At 38.9% G+C, this 24335-nt stretch overlaps 1 protein-coding gene across 1 annotated transcript; it reads right to left on the bottom strand.

The window, feature by feature from the left end:
- Positions 1–234: 234 nt before the first annotated feature.
- Positions 235–23976, bottom strand: tm9sf4 (transmembrane 9 superfamily protein member 4). The gene is made up of 18 exons (XM_042491645.2): positions 23913–23976; positions 19467–19577; positions 16993–17092; positions 14193–14349; positions 13613–13754; positions 13361–13484; positions 13068–13189; positions 11897–12008; positions 8718–8788; positions 8386–8518; positions 8128–8209; positions 7918–7993; positions 7286–7369; positions 6684–6859; positions 6504–6567; positions 5005–5124; positions 3759–3848; positions 235–2099 (listed from the first exon to the last, which is right to left on the bottom strand). Exons 1-18 carry the CDS (start codon positions 23928–23930, stop codon positions 1950–1952), a joined length of 1932 nt encoding a protein of 643 aa, XP_042347579.1. The 5' UTR covers positions 23931–23976; the 3' UTR covers positions 235–1949.
- Between the last annotated feature and the right edge of the window lie 359 nt (positions 23977–24335).

The following is a 24335-nucleotide window of genomic DNA, read 5'->3' as shown; positions in this document are numbered from 1 at the left end:
GTTGTTATTGTACTAAAATCTTGCCCAGAACATCCACCATTCATTACATTGCAATCTTATATCAAAGTTCTGCTAAACTTGTGTTATCAGTCAAATGGCAGCAGAGAACAAATATGTTCTAAGCCTGAGATATATCATCAAGGTTCGAGCATTGTTGTCTTTAAAGAAATACTTTTTCGTTTTGAGATAAATGCTCAATATCTCATCTAAATCTGGTCAAGAAAGCCCAATGAGTGTTCTTCAGAAAATGTCAAACTTTTCCTTTAATTTCATAAATTATGATGCAGTGTAAATTAATTTATTTGTGTAATTTAGCTACAGTAAAAGACATTGGTTTTCCATGGTAAGCCCTTAGCTTGAGATGCTTTTCAAACAAAATCCACAATGAGGCTCAACCTGCGCTCTAAATGCATTTTCAAAGTTTTTGGCTGAAAAAATCTTATGAAACAAAAAACAATCACATTTTTTGTAACCCCCAAAAATGCAATTTGAAAAAAAAAGGGGAAAAACATGAGCTGTTATTCAAGAATACGTTATTACTATACAGATCTATTAAGAACACTGGCTTACATTTCAATGCTCTGCAACCCATGGCACCCAATCACTGTCAGAATGATACAGTATCTACCAGTACTGGTAAAAACACACCGAGGTGATCTTGCTGGCTTTCAGAGTGTTTTTTCATATTATACACAAAAATGTATCATACATTAGATTCAGACTTAAATGAGGCATCTTTCCTCAACAAAAAACAAACAAACAAACAAAAAAATGGTCCTTTGAAACAACCTCCACAAACAGCTATTTTGCACTTTCTTTCCATTACTGCATAGTTCAGCAGGCGTCCAGCACTGCTAAAGGCTACACTGACGGCACGGTTAATGAGCGGAAACAGTTGTACTTTTTTTCGTACGTTTCTACTAGAAAAGCTTCAAACACATATTTGTGTTGCAGACTTCCAAATACATACTGGTCCTTGTAGTTTTTGTGTTGTCTAGCTTTTCCTTTTTTCTCCGGTGGCTTCACCCGACAGTCCGCTGCTTGAGAGCATCGGGTTCACAGTCCCATTCAGAGCTGTTCTGCATCATTTAGAGCGAATGGACCAATATTTTGACATTATAAGAGACCCATTGTTTTGGAAGGAGAAGCGAATATCTTGATTACAGTGGTGGTTAAGATGGTCACACCAGGACATGGAAACTGGAGTAAAAAACAACAGAACATTTAATTTATCCTTTCTTGTGTTACAATGTAGAACTTCCCAGCATAATTTCCATCCATATTAGTTCCAACACAACAACACCATAACCACAGTTAGACTCCCCGATCCTTCCCCAATCTCCAAAGTCTCTCCAATAAAACCAAAGTGACATTTGAAAACAGCAACTATGGAAAAATTTATGTAAAGAAATTAGATAAGAAGATGATTTGAAGAAAAAAAAGGTCAAAGATAAATCCTGTGATGACAAAAATAAAAACCTGGATAAGTTAGACTCAAAACACAAATGAAAAAAAAAAACAAAAATGTGCAGAAACCATCGTTAAACAAGCTTTGGCCCACTGTGTTGTGTGCAAGGTGAAACAGCAGGAGACATTAACTGTCCCATCAGAGGACAATCCCTCTAAGTCTCTGTCCTGGAAAGAGTAGAGAGGGGGTAGGAGTGAGAGTGAGAGGGAGAGGGAGAGAGAGAGAGAGGGAGGGAGAGAGAGAGAGAGAGAGAGAGAGAGAGAGGGGGAGAGAGACAGCTGGTTTCGCTGTTCTTCCCCCATGAGGCCAGTGGGTGGGGCTGTTTCGCCGTAAAAAGCACCCCTCTCCTTCCCTCCACACACAAGTCAGTGCTTGTTGGACATGAAGAATAAAAAATATATACATTAAAAAAAAACAGAACGCGACGAGAAAAAAAAAAAGACAAACCAAAAACAACGAGAACAGCAGCGACAGTGACGACTCAGTCGATCTTGACTGCAGCATAGATTTTCCTGATGAACATGTAAGCTGCGTAGAAGCCGATTGTGCCCGTTAGCAGCCAGAAGGACAGGACCATCAGGGTCGTATAACCGAAGTACAGGAGGGAGGGGATGAACTCCACAATGTCCAGCTGAGGAGAGATGAAGACAAGAATCTGTTTTAATGTGTCAATTACCCATTTTATTTTTTTTTTCTAATAAAAATGTCCATTACAAATTTTATTTGGCTTTCTACTAAAGGGTCATTCCAGAAATTAAGTATCCACTTCCAGATGTTAGCAGAGTTGCCAGAGAGAGACTTTAAAAAAGGTAAAATCTAATCAGCAGGAGCAGAAATACTCTAAGTTCCCTAAGTCCCTCCAGGATTTTGTGGGCTGTTTTTGTGATTGTTGCTGCCTGAAATGCTGATTTCACGGCAGCTTTTCGAAAAAACTGCAATGAAAGTTGTGACATTTTTAGCTGTCTTTTGCAATGAAATTTCGGGGGGCAAGTGATGACTTGCGATTTTGCAAGTCATCAATATGTTGACGCAGCTTTCAGTGAAGAGATTTTTACCCGTTAAATCTGCAGTAAAGTTGCTGTGATTGGACAAAATTGCGAGGTTGTTCAGAATTCACAGGAATTGGCTGAATTTGCATTGTCGCAATCGCAAAACCGTGGAGTTCTGGAGGGACAGGGTATTAGCTCCCTTTTCAGTCACTGAATACACTGCACGATTCATTAAGCTAATAAAATAATTGCTTTTTGTCATTCAGACACAGTTCAGATTCACTTACTTTAACACCTTTAAAGAAAAAACAATTCTTCACACACCAGCTTATATACATGTCCCCAAACCCACAGACACAGACTGCTGACAGGACATGTCAAATTTCAGCAAGGTCAATTACAAATCTTTCTATTCTGATTTTTTTGCTGAATTTTATCTTTGTTTATCTCCCCTCAAGCTCAGAAAAATGATTTTAAAATCTGTGACGTCATCACAATGTTAAGCCTAGGAGCTGAGCGGGAACTCACAGGCGGAGCCAGCCGGAGGAACACATATTAAGCGAGGGCTTGATTCGTTTGTTTACAGCGGCGTAGATGAATGATGCACGCTGACTGTGTTTTTTCTTACGTACTGACGTCGATGTTTGTAGGTTGCAGCCTGCGATTCAGCAGGTGATGTCATCGCACAGTCTGCACACGTCCAACTTGACGTTGTACCCAAGTTTATTCAGATCCATGTCGTGGAGTGGAGCTGCACTAAACTTATTAAGATTGCAAAAATCGAACAGTCTGCCCGAGGCTTAAGGAAGCGTTCACACTGGAACAATGCTGACACATTCCAAGTGGGCGAACACAAACGTTAGCCTGGGGCCTGCTGGCCCTGCACCAGAGCAGTCTGCAGTGTAATGCCTGAAAATGGACTTAACCCAGGGCTAAAAAAATACCACGGCGAAACAGATCTAGGTGAAAAATAGACCTTTAAAATGATAACATGAGTGACTTGTTCCACCTAACAAAACCCGATGCTGTTAGAGGCGCAGTGTAAATCTGATAGCCCTGGGCTTAGGCTAACCCCGGTTTAACAATGTGTGTGTGAAAGGGGGAAAGTTAGCACAGTCCTAAGAGAATGCAGTGTGAAGACCCTAAATGTGTGCAAGCAAGAAGAGCTCATAAGTGACGTGTCGTCATTCCAAGACTGCAAGAAGTACCTAGTATGTGTGTTCCTAAAACATTTCTTCAGCTGCAGTAGAATCAAAAGTTATCGTTATCAGAAATGTGCGATCCAGCCGCCGAGCTTTTACCTTGTTGACAAAGTAGAAGATGGCGTAAATGAGGACGTAGAACGCCGAGCCTCCTGAAACCAGGAAAGTTCTCCACCACCACCTGTAGTCCTGAGAGTGAGGAACACAGAGGAAACACAGCAAGGTTTGTGTTTGCACACATGAAGCAGGTAAGAGTCAGACACAAGCAGCAGACATGTTTACTGATGGATGATGTTGGCAACACACACTGTTGGTTCTACAACCACTTGTTGGATGTGCTTTTGACTTCATCATACTGCAAACGACACCATTAAATACTGAGGAGGAACTCATGCTAAGAGTTCTACTTTTATAAAAATTTATGTCGTAACCTTTGCTTTTGTTTTTTGTAAATAAATGATTTAGTCCTGCTTTATAATTTGTTGCATGCTTTTAATGAGGACTCATTTTGGCCTGCTGGCAGGTGTGTATCCTTCTTAAGCATTAACATGCGTTGTTTTTATTAGCACTTTAACCTATGGAAACCGCCGCTTTTTGCTCTATTTTCAAACTCTTTATTTGTAGATAGACATGCCATGTATTGTCTAGCTATATATTTTTCTGCTTGTATGTTGACATATTTTCAATACACAGTAAACAGAAAATATCAGTATATTAATTGCCGGGAGAGTGTGTGATAAAGGAACAATCTGCATGGGACACTCACAGTTGAACGATGTCAAACTATGTACTATGTAAAAAAAAATCTTTTCACTATATTAACAACATATTACAAACCATCAACATGCCACAAAACAGGTAAAGAAAAATAAAATGAATAAATAAAATGTATGGGGTTTTTAAAACTTTGTTGTTCTTTTAAGTTAGTAGTATTCTATTCAGTAAACATGTTCACTGTTTTTGAAACAAAGATCCTTGAATATTTTAAGGGATGCAAGCAGGAAGTTGAATATTGCTGTGAGTCAGTAAGTTAGATGTGTTTTTTTTGTTTGCATGCATCCCATTACATTTTGAAAAATCTACACCACAGAGTCGTGGTTTTTAGTTACTAACAAGTAATGTTTGCACTATAACCTTACAAACAGGAAACCATCACAAGGTGATCTGAAGTAGATTTATGCGAGTAAGATATTAATACTGGAAATGGGTTCGAGTAATGGGTCAATTGAGTACCTGTTGGACATGTATTTAAAACACAGTACTGCAGTCTTTGCACTGCACTTAAAAGAAAAAAATAAAGTGTACAGTACTTGTGTGTACTCACACTTAGCCTGAATGAACTTACCTCTGCACAGAGCTGGAAATAAACCATGACAATGCTGATCTGAGAGCAGGACACCACCAGGATGATGAAGACCAGAAACAGGAAGCCAAAGAGGTAATAGAACTGATTCTCCCAGATGGCCTGTGGATGGAGACACAGACACAGACACACACACAGACACACACACACACACACACACACACACACACACACACACACACACAGACACACACACACACACAGACAGACACACACACAGACAGACACACACACACACACACACACACACACACACAGACAGACACACACACACACACACACACACACACACACACAGACACACACACACACACACACACACACACACACACACACACACACACACACACACACACACACACACACACACACACACAGACACACACACACACACACAGACACACACACAGACACACAGACAGACACACACACACACACAGACACACAGACACACAGACACACACACACACACACAGACAGACAGACACACACACAGACACACACACAGACACACACACACACACACACACACACACACACACACACACACACACACACACACACACACACAGACACACAGACACAGACACAGACACACACACACACACACACACACACACACACACACACACACACACATTAATTCTGACACAACTATACGTAAGAGGACTAGGCCACTGACTTTTTCAGGAAAGTTCTGTCTGTTTTACGTAAACACACTCAGTTGTACAGCACTGACAGAAGAAGGGATCTGGTCTTGAACTAACACATTTAAAGCAGAGCTGGAGCTCTGATCAGGCCTACATGAACCCTTACAGTTTCTGTCCAAACCCGACCTGAGCCTGACCCACAGCAGCAGTTTTGGGCCTGAGCCCAATCAAAAACCCAAATTTATGCTGCAAAAAAAGACCTATAGAATATTACATTTTATTTATTATAAAATAAAACTAAAAACACATATTACAAGCTAAGGGCTGGCACGTGTCCTCGCAGTACTTCTCCTTCTTCTCTTCCTTCTGTTAGTCTTTCATCTCGTGCATGACAGGTTCGGCACAGCAGGCAGCGCCCCTCAGTGCATTTAGTACATGTTGATGATCACTCTCCGCTGCATGTTATTCACGTCTCTCTAACTGCTGGAGAGGCAGAAGCAGAAACTGCCAACCAATTCTCCTTGCAGCCCCCCTTTCTCTGATTTACAGTCCCTCTCTCGCCTGCTCCGTCGCTTTCCCGTCTCTCCACCTTTCTTTCTCTTTCCCTCTTGATTCAGTCCATTAAAACTCCTGCCAGAGTGCCATTTTAAGCATGGGGCGGTTCATAAAAAAACAAATAAAAATTAACTTTGATTTGACGAGAATCCGACCTGATTCACGCCCGAGTGAATAGTGAGAAAATACGGCCCGGCCCGAACCTGACGGGCCGCGCCAGGCTTAACCAAGTTCGGACAGAAATTCAAGGCTTTAAAGCTGAGCTGTTATACTCACGCTGAAAATGAAGAAGAGCTCAATGAACATGGCGCCAAATGGCAGGATCCCAGCCATCAGGATTCTAGTAGAAAGAAAATACAATGTTTTGATCACAGGAACACTTGGTGCTCTGCAGAACCTCAGCCATTCCAGTGACTGTACGTCAGAAACAGATCGTTAGATCGCTTCAACACTCACCCTACAAACTTGTTCATGTACCAACGCTGCTCTGGGACCTGCCGAGGGATCTGGTTGGTGCGTACTGGGTTATCATACGGCTGTTTGCGGAAGCCGAAGTAGTAGCCCAGGTAGACCAGGGGCATGGAGATACCGAACCACATACATAGCAGAGCCAGCATCGTGGTGAAGGGAACCTGTGTGGTGAGAAAAGAGAGCAAGGACAGAGGAGGAATGGTCATTAAGATGTGAAATTGAACTGAGAATCTTGATATTATAATCCTGATATATCATGCTTCTTATTTGTGTACAATTAGGTATTTTTTTCTGACAAACTCGAATGTACTCACACAGACCTATCTCACTTTAGTTATGTCATGTTATTCATACAATAACATTCATACAACCTGAGTCCAGTAAAAGTCTATGTGAGGGGTTTACATGACCGAATAACTCAACTTCCAATCGAATTATCTGGGCGTGTTTGTCCTATTTTGAGAAATTGGATTTCGTCTGATTTCAGTCAGGGCCGAAATCTCAAAAGTCCAGCTTGAGTGGGGCTAACACAATAATTCGACTTTTTATAAAAGTGAAGTGCAGTGTGTGTGAGTCCTGATACTCACTGCCCCAGAGGAGTGCTCTCCCCAGATGAAACAGTTGAGGATGAAGCAGATTCCAAAAACCACAGCAGGATACAAAGTTGCTGTCTGCAGGGGAGACAAAACAAACACAACCTAAGCCTCTCTGTTCACAGAAATACCAATTTACAAAAACACTTCTTCATGTATACAAAAGAGGTGAACGTAAACAGCCTCGTCCTGTCGTAGAAAAGACGGACAAGGAAAGAGAATTTCTCAGAAAAGAAGCCTTTCAAGAATGTATGATTGTAGGGAAATACAATACTATAAAAAGTTTCAACAAAAACTCATCTCTGATACAATATTCACAGGAAATAATCTGCTCAAAATTCATCATAGTTGATAATCTAACACCAACTTCCTGCAGTTAGGCATTTAGGTTATTTGTATAGTTTATCAGTTCTTCTCTGATGTTGTTGTTGTGAATTTAATAAAATATGAAATATCACCAAAATATGTCGTCCGTTTACTCTGATAGTAAAGAAGAATTTCGCTTTCAAAACCGACATCAGGTATGCAGCTTTAAAAAAAAAAAAAAAGCAAGTGTGCTAACTCAGGAGTGAGAGTTTGAGAGTCAGTGTTTTTCACATTAAATATTCAGGTTATCATTGACTTACACAAAATGCTCCTTTCCTCCACCGATGGCCCTTCAGTGTACGGTACAGTCTGCCAGCAAAGTAGCCACCAAATACACTGAAGGAGAAACATCCACAGGAAGAAGCAGGGTCAGATCAGAAAGACACTATTTGAAAACTGGTTACCTCTTTCTATTTGATTCTGTGGGTTTCTGTTGTTAAAGAGGATTAAGAAATGAATATGGCTCTCACCCCATGAACATGAAGAGGAAGCACGCAGTGGTCATTAGCGCTCCTCTGCTGGAGGGAGACAGCATGCCCAACATGGCAACAACTACGACAAACACGCAAGAGCACGTGGTGGTAAGAACATTTCCATTAACCCTCACATCATGAGAACTTTTCTCTGACCAAACTGTATATGTTGCTTTAGCCATGTGAATAAATGATAGAAGTTTTTGGTTTACGGAGAGATGGACAGGGACCTGATTATAGAGAAAACAAACTCACAGATGACAATGAGGATCATGCAAAAGAGCTGGATCCCTGAGCCCAGCAGAGAGCTGAGGATCATGGGATACTGAGGCGGCCTGAAGACATCTCCGTGTACATTCTTCCATCCTGACTCCTCCATGGTGTCTTCCTGGATAGATGAGACACAAATGTGGTAAAGTACCTCAAATATACCGACATAATAAACATCAAGAGTCCAAAGTGAGTGAAATCAGTTCCTTGAAATCAAATCATTCTGATCTATACAATGTCTAAGACATATGCATTAATTCCCCAGTGACTTGCTCAGTCTCAGCAAACTGTCTTTTGTCTGGTGTGTATTTTCGTACTATGTCATCCTCTCGGTTGTAGTTAGCGATGTCCTTCCTCAAGGTCCTGATAATGATCATACTCAGAATACCTGAAAGAGAAAAGGCAGGGAATGTGAAGGACGCCAGTCAGCTAGAAATACAGACATTTCAACACTTCCACTGCTGTCATTAAAGGAATACTTAACCTCTCAAGTGACCATTTCTATATCAATAACTAACCCCACCTGACACTGAATTCATAAACAAAACTTTGTTAACCATGGTGGCATGCAGGAAAAAACAAAGAAAACAAAAGATGAGAAAATTCTTGATGAATTGGAGTCATACAGTTCTGGGTTAAACATTAGCAAAACTATTTAAAAAAACATCCGTGACAAACACTCATACAGCTCTTTCAACATAAACAAGTCTCATTTATCCAGCTGTATGCTCACTACTTCCCTAAAAACAGCCCTTTCTGACAGGGAACTCATAGTTTGAAGTTTTTCACTGCAACATGTCTTTCAGGTCATTATCGTATCACGTGTACAGTTATCTATCCTATCCTATTATTGTCATTCTAACCATCAGAATACTTATAGTTACAGCTATACTTTTGGACTGATGGAATTTCTCATGTTGTGTCACTTCATTATAATTTTTAGAATTTTTATTTTTTTCCACGTCATTGTCATCTTTATGTCATTGTTGTTATGTATAGTTTTTTACCATACTGCTCTGCGTGCCTTACAAATTGCCCCACAGGGACAAATAAAGTGTTTTGAATTGAAAACTTATGTACAGTAATGTTACCTCAATGAACACTAAAGCTGCTCTTTTACTGCTGCCTCTATCAGTTAGCCTTTTTTTGTGTGACTTTGATGAATCTGAACTAAACCTTTAAAATCCAATGACACTATCATCCCTGCAGCAGAGTAGCATGAGTGAGATTGTTTTTGTGCTTAACCTCAGATTCCATCTACTCTGACAATATTATATCTGTTTACATCCACGGAGAAGCAACTAAACTGGCTGTACCCAGTCAACTAACTGTTATTACTCTGAAGGACTGTTACAGTGTCGCCAGCTTATGCTGTGCAAAGCGGTCAATATTTAAAAAGTAGTTTATCAATTTTATTTAATCTGAAATGAAATTATTTCTTGATACTTATCAAACGCCAGGAATGTCTTCTTCAACTATATGGGTATGTCTAAAACCATATCTACGGGGCAAAATCATTTCTTATTGTGTGAATAAAAAGAAAACAAATACAGCGCGCCTTAAAGAGCTTACTGATCAGATACTTGGACTAGATACATTATACAGCCATCAACCACCTGTCGACATAATGAAAAAAAAGTCTGTCCTTGCAGACCAAATTTGATATCCTATCAACACGACAGGCTGAATATCTCCTCTCCAAATCTCAACATGGATGCTACGAACATGGGGAAAAAACTGGACGAGTTCTCGCTCATCAGTTACGACAAAGAATTGCCAATCAGCCTATACCTGCAATCAATGATGAACAGGGTTTGAAGTGCACAGACAGCCTCAAGATTAACTCCTGTTTCAAAATTACTATCAATCATTATACACAACAGAACCTTCAACAACACCCTCCGCGATGGAAGATTTTTTAAGATCCCTACATGTTCCATCCATAGACCCAAGTATAGCTGATACATTGGAGAAGGACCTCTCGGCCCTGGAGACAGTATCTGCAATCAGATCTATGTCTCAAAGAGGCAAGTCCCCAGGGCCGGATGGCTATCCGACGGATTTTTTCAAAAAATTCTCAGACCAACTTGCCCCTTTACTACTGTCAGTTTTTGAAGAATCACTTTCACTTAAGACCTTACCTCTGACCATGTGCCAAGCAGTTATCTCTGTAATTCTCAAAAAAGTAAAAAAAAAAAAAAAAACCTCTGGAGTGCAATTCATTTCGGCCAATTTCTCTTCTTAACGCTGATGCAAAAATCCTTGCCAAGATTCTGGCATGCCGGCTGGAGGGTGTTTTTCCTTCCATAATATCACCCGACGAAACAGGTTTTATAAAGAATCGTTGCTCTTTTTTCAATGTCAGACGCCTTTTTAACATCCTTTATAGCCCCTCTCCATCCGGGGGGGACCAGAGGTAGTCCTCTCACTTGATGCTTGATGCATTCGACCGGGTGGAGTGGCGCTATCGTTTCATCACACTGGAGAGGTTTGGATTTGGCCATAAGTTCATATCGTGGATCAGACTTTTATATACATCTCCAAAGGCCGCTGTTCGTACTAATAATAATCCATATCAAGTTGGAGAAGATTGGATACACAATCAGGGGGTCTACTAGAAAATGTTATAATACCTGGCAGCCTTTCTTAATGTTTGATATGGAGGCAGATAATATAGTACTGTAAACTTCTGTTTTTTTTTCCTTCATGTCTGGCTATGTGAATTTTGTATTTTGGACTTTGTATTTTAGATTTATATTTTTTATTTTTAACACTGTAAATCTGGTATTTGGGGAAAAGGAGGGTGGGCTGGGGTTGAAGGGGTTTTACTGTCCTGTTTACGTTTTGTTGGGCCTATGTTGAACTGTAAACTGTTAATTGTAAAACCTACACAAAAAGACCTTGATTAAACTAACTAATCAAGGCAGCAGTAGACCAGCAGGCTTGAAAAAGAGCATTTTTAAGTTTCATATTCAGTTTGGTCTATTTGGGAGGTAATGAGCATGCCACTGTATAAACAAGACTTGGGTTAGTTTTGCTTTTGTTAAATGTGGACCCTAGTGAATGCAATTCATCAAGAGTTTTCTCTGTTTTTGGATTATTCATTCACCATAGAGGCATGCAGGGAAAACAATGTTCCTTCACTTATTCAATGTAACACAGGGTGAGTAACTGATATTCAGTTTGTCATTTATGAGGTAATTATTCCTTTAAACTATGCATTCCCTAAATATGACTGTATGTATGCAATATGAATTTAATGGATATACATTAAATCCACAAGTTTTATTTTTCTCTGAGTCCAGAAAAGTATGAAAAACACAAGACAAATACTATGAATTAAAATTTCAACAATTCAATGCAATTCAGGACATAACGCATAATAACTACATGTAAATTCTGCAATGGGCCTAACAACTTACAGGACTTTAACAATGCTGATATAAACATTTTTGACATATTTGTCTGAGTAGGATTAATCAAAAATTGGACATACCAGAAAGGAAGAAGACAACCACCACAGAGTTGACGATGGAGAACCAGTGAATTTGGACATCGCTCATGGTCAGGTATGTGTCCCATCGAGACGCCCACTTCACCTCGCTCTCCTGCACACAAGAAATAAGAGGCTCAATAGTACTTCCTCTACATCTATCTCTCTTTATTTAACCCTTGATCCTGGTAAACTGAAACAGCTGAGAATAAATTCAGAATTTTATTATCTGTTCTTGTTGTTTCGCAATTAATTTTACACTTGATAAAAGATAATTTTTCAAACTGCAATCTGTAAATATTTGGATGGCTACAGTTTTTATAATGTTTTGACTTTGTAGCACTCCAGCACACTGGATTTTAAATATATATATATTGTTTAAAAATAAGCTCTACAGAGAATCTTAAAGAGCCAGCCCCGACATGATCACATTAATGAAAATTAATCAACATGTTTTGATTTCAAACTAATCCCTAGGTAAATACAAATTTGGGTAGTTTTACAAATCTATTCAGGGTTACAGACTGGTCTGGTTACAAGTAGGACTGGGTGATATGGCTTTAAAATATTATCTCTATATTATCTATATACTATAGCATTGGCAGACATTTAAACAGATATCATGGCGCCTTTAACCCTGACGATTCATTCACTGTGAGCGGACAACAAACTTACAACTCTCTAATTGATATATTACTAATATTTGCAAGTTACTGGTGCACTGTGGTTGCTAACTGTAACTTTAATAGTCAATAGTCAAAATCAGAGCTATGCAAATACAAATACACGCCTCATCTGCTCACACTACGGCCCCTACCACTTTGTAAGCTGGAATCAAACTAACAGCTCTTCAGTTCATATATTAATAGTATTTGCAAATCGCACTGGTGCTCCATAGTTGTGAAATCTGTCTAGTCACAGTCTGGAGCTCTGTAAAAGCCCTGCTTTGTGTGTGTGTCTGTAAGAGGCCGACAGCCATAGAAGACAGCAAGAGAACTGAGACACCAGTGGCTAATAAAAAGAACGAAACAATTTATATTTGATGTTCGCTATAAAGTCATTTTATACATCTCACGGGGAACAAGCCGGGACACATTAAGTACATTCAATATAACGCCCAGCCCTAGTTACAAGATGTTTGAAGTCACTGAGAATCCATGCAGCAGTCACTGACCTCCCAGTGGACAGAGTAGGTGAAGAGGACCTCGTTCTCTTTGGCAGGGTCAATCTCCTGAGGAGCAGAGCCACTGGCCTCGGGCAAGGTGCACGTCTTCTCTTTTTCCACTGCCTTCAGATCTGAGAATAAAAACATACAGAATTAATATTACAGGAAGTGAGGGATAACACATTGTAATTTACTGGCCACTATGAATGTGACACTTGTGTTTTCTGCTTCTATTAGAATAGTTTTTAATCGCTATAGGTTAGAAACTTAAGCTATTTAAAAAAGAGTGTGAAGACACCTACCATCTACTTTTACACTTTGGGGAACGACCTCAAATCGCACCACCCTGTAGTTGTGTTCATCCCCTTGCTCAAGCTTCTCTCTGTGGAAGTACAGGATGAAGGACAGGTGGTTGTGCAGATAAAACTGCAAGTGGGGAAAGAAGGAGCAAAACTGAAATTAGTATCCTTCAAAAAAGCAAGCAGACTTATCATTTAAGTCAACTATATATGTAAAATATATCAGGACAAATAGAGACGCTTTATAATATCTACCTTGTTGTTGTCAACAAAGCCCAGTCTGTAGCCATGTTCAAACTGGATATCTTTCACTATGTCCTTCTTCTGCTCCTCCTCCCCTCCTGCCTCTCTGTTGGGGTACTCTAACCTGGTGGCAACTGGCAGGTTATCTGCAATACTGAAAGAGACAGGAGAGTGTTCAGTTAGCTTGGGTTTGCATGTAGTATATTGAAAATAATTCATTTGTGTGTGTGTGTGTGTGTGTGTGTGTGTGTGTGTGTGTGTGTGTGGTGGTGGTGGGGGGGGTGTTTTCCAAAAACATAGTGGCATCATGACAAAAACCTGGCATTTGAAGGGTTACAATCCTGAAAATTAATGAATATTTGATATTCATGATGAGGTCTGATATTGGTTAAAAAAAATAAATTAATGAAAGTAAAAAATACGAATAATGTACAATATTTTCTACAGCCTGATTTTTTTGCAATGTGTGTGATATTAAGGCCTCAAGGGTTAATTAAGTCATGTATTAAGTCATGCAGGGTTTTTCTTATGGAAATAGGTCAACATTAGCATTGTGGGAGATTTCCCTGGGAACTACAATGAGGCTGCTCACAGGTGAACGTAATACTCCTCCTGGATTCGCTCAGCAACCAGCTTGCTTTCTTCTATGCTGAGCTTTTTCTTGTTGCATACCATCTCACATTTCTTATCCTTGTTCATCTCCACATTGTAGAGGGTATTCACAATACGATCCCCGCGTAATACCTCACCTACAAAAAATAGAAATAAGTAAAAATATATAGGAAACAACTTTTTTTACATGGAAAAATGTAGAACAACATTGCTTCTCTTGAATGAGAAGAAGTCAAATTAAAGGGATAGTTTGGATTTTTTGAAGTAGGAGTGTATGAGGTACTTGTATGAGGTAAGACAGAAGGTGTTCAGTTGAGAAAATGTGCCAAAGGAAAGGTCTGTCTGATGGTAGGGTAAAGTGGTGAAAATATTCTCAATATAGTGTATACTTTAAAGTTGAAAGCGATACCTTTTCCACTTCTCAATTTTACCCCCACATAGCATCTCCAAGTGGGACTATTGTTGACGCCACTGTCGTGAAGACTTGCAGGATCGCTTTCCTTCTCCTCAGAGTTTTGCAACTATCCATAGATGAGCAATCAAAACTGAAGAACATCACCTACGCACGCAACATTGACCGAGTAGAAAAAATCCATTCACTAGGAAGGTAAAGTTACTTGTAACTGACTGATCTAACAGGAAGAATGCCAACTCAACATTGGTTTTGAAACCTCTCAGATCCCGAAGCTCCCTCCATCATATAAATACCCTTCCAAGAGTCATCCTCGTTTTACCCCACTTTCAGTCACTCTCTCTCTTTGCCTTTTTTTGGTGCCGCCGTTAATTGGCCTTTTTTCTTTTGCTATGCAGAATTTTTGCAGTTTCTTTACTTTTTCCTCCCTTTTTCATTTCCACTACTAATGTGAGGATGGAGACCTCAGGGAAACACCGGTTTGGGTTGGACAGCTATGGAGAGAAGGATTCCAGACAGAATCAGGTTTGAGAGGATATATTAATTTCCAAATACAGGAAATCACAACAAGAACAAATACAGGAAAACACAACACACAACAGTGTGTGTGTGGTTCTCAATCACTCACACGCACATACCAAAAAGGAAGAAGGAAAAAGGCCTTAATTGTCCATGCTGAACTTAACTGGAGCTCTCACTGCTGAACTGTTGCTGCCTGAAGCTGGCGCTGGTGATGTGCGTACATGCGCTTATTTGTTTGCTTTGTACAACTACTGTGGACAGTAATGACAACTGCAAAATCAATCCATCACTGCAAAATTACTCCTTTACTGTGGATAGCTAGGGCTCGAATGTGAAAAAACAAAATGCACAGTTCTCTTCCTGCTTTGTTACCAAATGTAGAGGTGGGCAATAAATCTAATATACTCAATGCATCGCAGCTTGTTCCACATGCGCTGTATAAAATGACTTTATCATGAACTTCGAATATAACTTGCCTGACTGTTTTTTTTGAGCCAAGGCATGAGACTCGCTTCAGCGTTTCATTTTTCCTCTCTCTCTCTCTCTCTCTCTCTCTCTCTCTCTCTCACACACACACACACACACACACACACACAAAGCAGGGCTTTAGCAGAGCTCAAGATCGTGACCATTTAGTTACATTTTGTGACCATGGAGCACCACTATGACTTGCAAATACTATTAATATATAAACTGGAGAGCTGTATGTTTGTTTCCAGCTCACAGTAAATACATTATGTTTAACAGCACTGCAGTAACAGTAACAATGAATGGTAGTTACAGTTGTTTGACCAGGTGAGCTCTGTGTTTTTCTATCTGCAGAGCTCCCATTGAAACTATTTGGTTAATTTTGTGATCACAGAGCACCAGTGCGACTTGAAAATCTTTCAATATATGAACTGGAGAGCTGTTCTCCAGAATCTTCATACTGCGGTTACAGTTTCACTTTCTGCTAACGGAAGGAAGTGACAGGAAGCTTTAAGTCCACAGCAACATCAACACTTCCGTCCCGAGAAAAGCTCAGTCCTTCAAAATAAAAGCACCATGGGTTCCACTTTGATTTATTTAATTGCAAAAACACTTTATTTAACTTTACTATAACAGTACTATATTTAACTTTATACTTTACTTTATTTAACATTATTTTATAAACTTTATTATGACAGTTGTTTGTTCATTTTTTTTTACACGAGTAGCTCTTTTATTTGTAAATGTAGATCATCATCTATCAACATCAATAGTTTTCTGTCTTTAGTTCCTTGCAGTAGTTTAGAGAAGATTTTAAAATATTGAGATATATATCGTGGATATAGCCTAAAAATATTATATCAAAGCCATATCGCCCAGCCCTAGCACAATAGTTAACGCACTTCCCTTTGTGTTATGAATCAATCCTTCATTTTTCTCAGGAGACTGTACCTGGAAGCAGATTTGCATAATGAAAGCTAGACTAATAGAAAACCAATTTTAGCACAGTTTTTTTCTTTCTAATATTCTATAGCCATTTCATTGTGCAGTCAACATTAAATTCTGAATTAAATGGTTAACATAAAAGTTATCTCTAGAGGCTGTAACTAATATTGTTTTTTTTTTTTAGATGGCTAAAACATGATTTACTGCTGCCCCTGGGAAGAGTAGCACATTGTTTTGCTCCCTTGGTGGGACTCCAGCCTGCTTCTCCAAACTGGGAGCCTGCCAACCGCCATCTACTGTATGTAATACACTGACTATGGATGAGTACCTCATATAACCCCACTTCAACAGATCCGAACCATCCCTTTAAATGAGACAATTGGGGAAAACTTCCCAGACCACACTCTGCACATGTCAGCATCAGTGCACTTACCCAGGTTCTCTCCCTTGTAGACAACAGCGTCCGGCTTGCAGAAAGGCAGGGAGTAGTATTCATAAGGAAGCTGCGTGCGGGAACTGGTCAACTTCACTGCCTGAAAAACAAATGATATGAGTGATATGCAAAACTACACACACAGCAACTTGGTCTGAATGACAATGGGAACTGTGCTTTGGGTGTGGGCTTTCTAATTATGATCAGTGGGACCAATGTTTGTTAAAAAAAAAAAAGAAAGAAGTTTAACATCTCAGGGTCTGAATAATAACTGGAAAAGAATCAGTCACGTCAGTAGAATCCCATATATTATGAAATCTAATTTATAACTCCAGCATGTACAGTATGTGGAACCTCAGTAATGACCTAGCAACAAATTTTCTAGTCCCTGTTGAATCTGTCAATCGACTTGTACTTACACTTTATAGAGATCGTGGGATTTTTAAAACTGAATTAATACCCCATACATACACACAAAAATGCTTAGCTTGCTAACTCTTGTTACAGCTAATAAGAATCTAAAAAGATATCTGTTAAAAAAATACATACATATACAGATTTAGCTACTACATCTGCGAATTTCACCTGTACTTTTTAGTTAGTAGCTCTGTGTCACCTGCACAGCAGTTGACGCCAAGCATTTCCAACATGGTTAACTCCAAAACCAAAAATTCATTAAAAAAAAAAAACAACAAAAACACATGTAAATATTTCCAAACTACACAACATGTTATTATCTAACGAAATGTTCTGCTTTAACTGATATTTGATGGTGTTTAGCCTTCCAAAAACAACTTCAAAACAACTCACTGTGGTCACATGCATTTAGCATGCAAAACTGGGACAAAGTCGCAGGCCAGACTCGATATTTATTGAAAAATTTACAACAATTGAGCATGTTTTCCCTTCTCTCCAGATATATAATGATAAACTTTTTCATATGGAAAGAAACTTTCATTCTGCTTAACCACTGAATCTAGAACAAGCAAAGCTTATTAATATTATAAACACATGAGAAATCAAATTACAAATAAAAGACACATCAGTGGCATTCATTTCTTATTTTTATTTAAATAAATAAAATAAAATAAAACAAAAAAATGTGTATGCCTCTCTCTCTATCTGTAGCCTTTTGAGCTCATTTTCAGTGGAATTTTTTTTTTCACAGGCCAACAACAAAACAACCAAAAAATATATATATATAATTTTGTTCTTTATATTCATGAACAGATACTCTGCCTCCCACCTGTCTGGAAAGCTCCTGTTTTCAAAGTCCACCTTTTGTTTGGCCATTTTTTGGCAGGGATAGCTTAAATTTCCCCGAGGTGACTGACAGCACGAGATTGCTAATGAATGTCAACAGAGGAGGAGGGGACGCTTGCAGGTCTTGATTAACGCGCCAACGCACTTGCAGGGCATTCTGGGATTTGTACTATAAGTGGTGCATGCGCTATATACCGGCGGGCCAGCTCTAATAGACATTTGACATTATCTCGTGGGCCAAATAAAATTACACTGTGGGCCGGATTTGGCCTGCGGGCCTTGAGTTTGACATCTCTGATTTAGCCTATGTAACTATTATAGCGACGCCCACTTTCCCATTGTGCCCAAATTTGGATGGAGTAGTTTGTAGTTTGCAGTGAAGTAAGAGTTTTTGTGTTCTCAAATGCAAATGTCACTTTTTGTCAGTGTTTATAATGTGTTCAGAACATGGCGGTTTATGCTGGTTACTGACATCTTGTACTAGTTTATACTTTACACCATCAGTGAGTTGATTGCTACTTTTTATCTCAGCTGAATTTCTTCAGCAGCAGTTACAAGCACTTACATATTAATAACTTACATTCATTGATTCTGCCCTGAAAAGCTCCATGCCCCCTACCTGATATATAGTATCACAATTGTGGAGGTTAAAGTGCAATAGCTGAGAGGCGTGTCTGAGCTGTGTGTCAGCTGCAGTACATCTAGAAAAACGGAGTGGAATAAGCTCTTGCAGTAATTTTATTTTGGAGAGACTTTATATTAGACTGTAAAACACAGATTACCAGTTAGGACTGGGCTGTTTTTTGTTGGGGAATAATGCTCTGCAGAATATGACAAGTTTTAAAATGTTATTTTCAGTAAATTCATTGTTATTTTAACTGAGTAATAAAAAAAAATAATAGTTAGATCAATAAAAAAAATAATTGATAGATTAATCGAAAAAATAATTGCTAAAAAAATAAACATTAGGTGCTGCCCTAGTTGAAATTACTTATTTTATAATAATGTTTCTTAATTTTAAAGATTTTATGATTTTATTTTGTCTGCAATGCTCACTTTATCGATATATGAATATAATTAATTATTTGTTGACACAGCATGTTATTATAATCAACCCTATTTAATAGTTGCTGAGACCTGAGTACTACATCTGGTTCTTTTCATGTATTCACTTGGCTGGAATGACAATTTAGTTATCCTTTTAGTCTTACCTTAAGATCTACTGTGTCACCCTCATGGAAGTCACGGGGAGCGACTCCGGGAACATAAAAAGGCCGGACAACAGGCAAAGAGGACAAAAGCAGCAAGGCCCACCACGTCTCCTGCAACACACACAACAGCAAATATTTCACCACACAGACACAAACACTATATTATGAGATCTGACAGATAAAATATGTTGAGTGTATGCAAGAAAAACAACGATAAAAAAGTAAACATGAACTAACTCCATCATGACATATAAAGTAAAAAACACTAAAGCTAATTACAAATATTTAAATTTATAACAGATGTGCCGACCATGGCCGTGACACACCAAGCCAACGGTCAGCCGTAGGCTCAAGTTCGGCCGATGGTGCGTGCCCTCAGCCCTCGCCACCAGGGTGTGCTCTGCACTGTTTGCCCTCATCTGCCATTTTTTTTGACAATTCAGCGTGTTGAATCGGTTGTGGAGTCTGTGGAGCCCTTCGCCAAATGAAATCACTCTGATTGGCTGTTCAGCTCAGTGCACATGAAACAGAAGTGTAAACCGTAAACAAAGGGCTAAAGTTAAGAAGGAGGGAGGTCCAAACAAACTGGTTATATGGAGGTAAGATGCTTTTCTTTAACAATTGAGCTCTTAACAGAAATGTTTCTTGAAAGTTTGTGTTATTATTCACTGGTGCACAGTATATATGCTTCTTTATTCCAATATTGCGTGGAGTTGTTAATGTGTTATCTGGCAAACTAGCGTTAGCTGGCTAGCTGTCAGCCGTTCAGTTTTTCCATTTTGAATGACTATTACGGATGACCGCTGTCTGCTGCTATTGAGGGCAATCTCCTCTTACGCAGGCGCAGAACATATGTGCTGGTTTGCTGTGTTGGTGTGTTTCTGTGGAAATTTTTGGCTGAGAAACAGCGAAGCGGGGTGGCGCAGCAGGGCGCTTTCGAAGCCACTAGTTCTCGGATGTCGGCTTGGTGTGAGAAAGAGTGTTGCTGTGCACTGATAGCTGAGCTGCTTCAAATCTCTTTCAAGAAATGCTTTCAGGTAGAACAACCCTGGAACTACATCCTGACAATTCCCTCTCATGATGTAACCATATGCACACACACAGGCGTCAAAGCTCATTTATAACAGGTTCACACCTCAAAGCGTAAATAAATATTTTGAAGTCACTTTATCCACCAGAGCACAGTACGGTAGTTTTCTATTTATGGAAAACCATGGCACAGCTGTAAATCTAACTGTGACGGACCATCATAAGAAGAGATCTGTTAAGAAATCTGTAAAGATTCTTAGTCATACAAGACATAAAGGCCTGTGGACAGTGCAGAAGCTACAGGATTCCAAAGCTGAGATGATACTGAGACACTGTGCATACAATTGTTGCCCAGGTGATTCAGCAGCTTCATGGCACCGAACCAAAAATATTCACCTAAGCCAGTGTTTCTCAAAGGGTGCATAGGAAACAGAATTCTTGTCATGACTTCCTCTGAACTGGCTGTATAGAGCACTAGAACAGACACAAGAGACAAAACTTGGCTTTTGAGAAGACATCGGTCGGAAACAAAAAACCATAGCAACAGAAAAATCAGCAGATGTCTACCTTTTAAAAAACTGTTGATAGCCTTATTATTGTAAAAATAACCTAGTTATTATTATTACTATCGCTGTAATTTTGCCTAAATCATTTGTTTGAATAATAATTTAACTGTTTTGTGGCTATCTATGTTCATTAACAGGCTGTTTGTGTCATTTTATGTCATGGACCGACTTACAACAATAACTCAATGTAGCCTATAAATTCCATTTTTATATTGCACTTTGTAAAGGCAAAATCAGGCTATGGCCTAACTATAATTTTTATTATAGCTGTAATTTTTCCCAAAATATTGCTGTTTGAAGAATAAAGAATACTGTGTTATGACTTAAATTGTTCATTTTATGTTTATTTACAAGCTGTATGCCTTCTTGGCCCCGGTTTTTAGAGGAGGGGGGATAAACCGCCAAGGCATGATATGTTGTTTTTTCCCGTCAGTGAGAAAGAAATCCATACTGTCACAGCCATACTTAGAATATCATTGTTTAGCCGGAGTGGGTGAGTCAGCTTTGACCCAAATCGCTTTGTATTTTACTTCCGATTTACTCATCTCATTCAAACATGCCAATGATAACAAGCTACCATGCAAGGCCCTGGCCTAACAAGAGCAGGCAACTTGTGGTTCTGAGTTTCACTGAGTAATGTGGAATGCGAGAGCCGGGTATTGAAATCAGTGAACTTTTTGCTGAGCCACAGCCGGCCCAATTTGTGGCAGAACTCAAGCAAGTTAACAGAGCTTAAACAGCAATAATCAATGATGAAGAAAAAAACTGCATTGTCCTGATATGCAAAGCTGATACAGACCTGCCTATACGTAGAGTTAAGAGGGGATACGAGATTCCCACACATTTCATGGACAAAGTTCCAAAACTTTTCCATGACTATGGAAAAACTATTTTTTTGTTTCTAGTAGTTATCATTTACTTTTAGTAGTTGCACATTTTAGTATATGCACCTATTAGCTGCAGCAAGCAAGCAAACGTTTAACTATAAAGCATAGACTGAGCATAGACTGAGATGTCATAAATGCATAAACATGGTGGGCAAAAGTCAGTGTTTGGTCAATGTTAAGAAACTTTTTTTATCAATTCACATGTTAAATACCAATTTTTGATCACATGTAAAGTGTAATGTGGTATTAATGTTAACTGCTGCCCATGCAGAGTGACCTAGACTTAATATACACATATATGTACAAAAAATAAAATATATAAAAATACAAATAAACTGGAAACAGCAATCAACCTCTTGTTTTAATGCTCTTAGCATTAAAATGCACTCACTTCTTTGTAGCTTCCATGCTGTTCCTACTTTACAACCACAAAGCTCATGAACACAACAAAGTCACGACTTCCCAACTCAGAAACTACAACCTTCCAACACCATATAAATGCAGCGTATGTGTAAATGAATTGTGGTAAACTTCCCTCCCTCTAACCAGTGCCTACATGCCAACCAGCCACCACTGGTTTACAGATACGAGCTCGCAATCTGGTAGTTGTAGTTTTCTACCTCTTGAGCAAAAGCGTCCTTTCTCTGGTCACGTACAGCCAATTTCAAAAATATTTGCATCTTTCTACTGCCTGGTTTTAATGGCCATCACTCCAGCAGTGAAATACTTCTATAAGGCTGTAGTTACTGCGAAGGGTGTTTTGACTTAAATTCTAAATGGAGAGCGGAGGCGAGTACTTTTTGAATTTACCATAAATATTTTGTTTATTTTGACACATGGTTTCATTTTTCAGATTCATGTGCACTCTAATATCACCCAGCAACTTTGTTCATGTCTGGCTGGGTGAAAATTTTAATTTAAAAAAACCCGATTGAATAAAAATAGCTCCCTGAGGTTTTACAAAGTAAAAGCTCCTCTCGTGCTGATACATTCTTTGCATGTATTGCAAACTGCCTTTCCTGGTGTTGGTTGAGGGTAATGCACACACTTTTTCATTGATTAATTTGATCAGCTATCATAAAATAAAAGGCCTGTACAGATAATCGGAAACATGCCAAATATTGGCCCCAATAACACGCCAGGCTGATAATCTGTCGACCCCTAATTTGCATTTTGTATAATACTGACAAAATCAAACTTGAATTTATGGCACTAATTCACTATATTTTGACACAACAGACTTTTATTTTTCACTGCCAGATAGTCTATTTATGATTGTATGACTCAATAGCGGAAAACAACAAATAACGTCAATGAACAAGTCCACAAGGAGCACATGTATTTTATGGGTATTGTGAGTTATGATATGGCAGTGAAAGGAGTTAGCAACCGTAGCTTCTTCTTATAAACCAACATTATGTCATCAGATCATACCAGCATAATGACATGAGAAAGACAGCTGACGCTGTTTTTGTCTTTTATAGCTGCTGTGCTGCTGTCATTTTGACATTTTTCAGCACTACTGTAACTACACCGACAACAAAACCGACGCTGCTTGGCAGAGCTGCTAACAGCTAACGATAAGCCAAAGTTCGGCTATCTCATGTCTCTTGGCCGTAAAGCAAATGACAGTCAAACAGCCGAGTATATGTCCATTTCTCCTCCGTCAGCACAGTTGGATAAAGCAGGCAAATGATACAAACGAGTGTTCTGAGCCGCAACTCACTGACAGTCAAGCTAGGTAATGATAGCTAGCTAACTCCAGCAAGCAGTTAGCAAAATGTCCAACATTCAAACAGCGGCCAACTCCAACAAATCCGCACCCAGTAAACGTAAAAATATCTTTTATCGCCCGAGATGTAAATAAACTCTACCACAAACACACCACTATGTCTGAGTTTATTTGGGAAGACAGTGAAAGCGACTGTGTAGTTTGAAGAAAAAGAGTTCGCTTTTCCACTCACCATAGCCGCGGCCGCCATTTTGAATACGTGTCATTGGTGACGTTGCGGAAGTACTGAGGGTTTTCGATTAATTAGTTTCTTTTTTATTCGGCACACCCACAAATGTTGTATTTTTAAAAAGCTGTTCGCGGTTTTTTCAATTATGTGAAATACTTTTTTAAAAAATAAGTGATATAATATGATTTCAAATAGGCTAATTAGGATTTGTTTTCACCATTAGTAATACAATCCATACCTAGAAACAAACACATTAATTATAAATGTTTTATAATAATAAAAACAGTGTATGTGTATTAAAAAAATAGAATTATGGCTTGTAGCCTATAGGTTTTAGATTTCACAGGATTTTAGTTTTTTTTTTAGTTTTTTAAAATTTTGGTCTTTTTTTGGTATGTCGTAAAATGCGAACTGGATAAAATACTC

The sequence above is a fragment of the Plectropomus leopardus genome, chromosome 9 (assembly GCF_026936395.1).
Source record: "Plectropomus leopardus strain MGB_pleo_1.0 chromosome 9, ASM2693639v1, whole genome shotgun sequence".
Classification (NCBI taxonomy): Eukaryota; Metazoa; Chordata; class Actinopteri; order Perciformes; family Serranidae; genus Plectropomus; species Plectropomus leopardus.
This window is presented reverse-complemented; position numbering and strand designations above follow the sequence as displayed.

Bases quoted from the DNA above. Each gene is read 5' to 3' on its own strand.
- tm9sf4 (XM_042491645.2), bottom strand. The intron at 13,755-14,192 runs GTGAGCAGCCTC...TGTCTCTTTCAG, and splicing joins GAGGAGTATTACGTTCACCT to TATTGCAGATAACCTGCCAG. The intron at 6,860-7,285 runs GTGAGTATCAGG...CTCACCACACAG, and splicing joins GAGAGCACTCCTCTGGGGCA to GTTCCCTTCACCACGATGCT.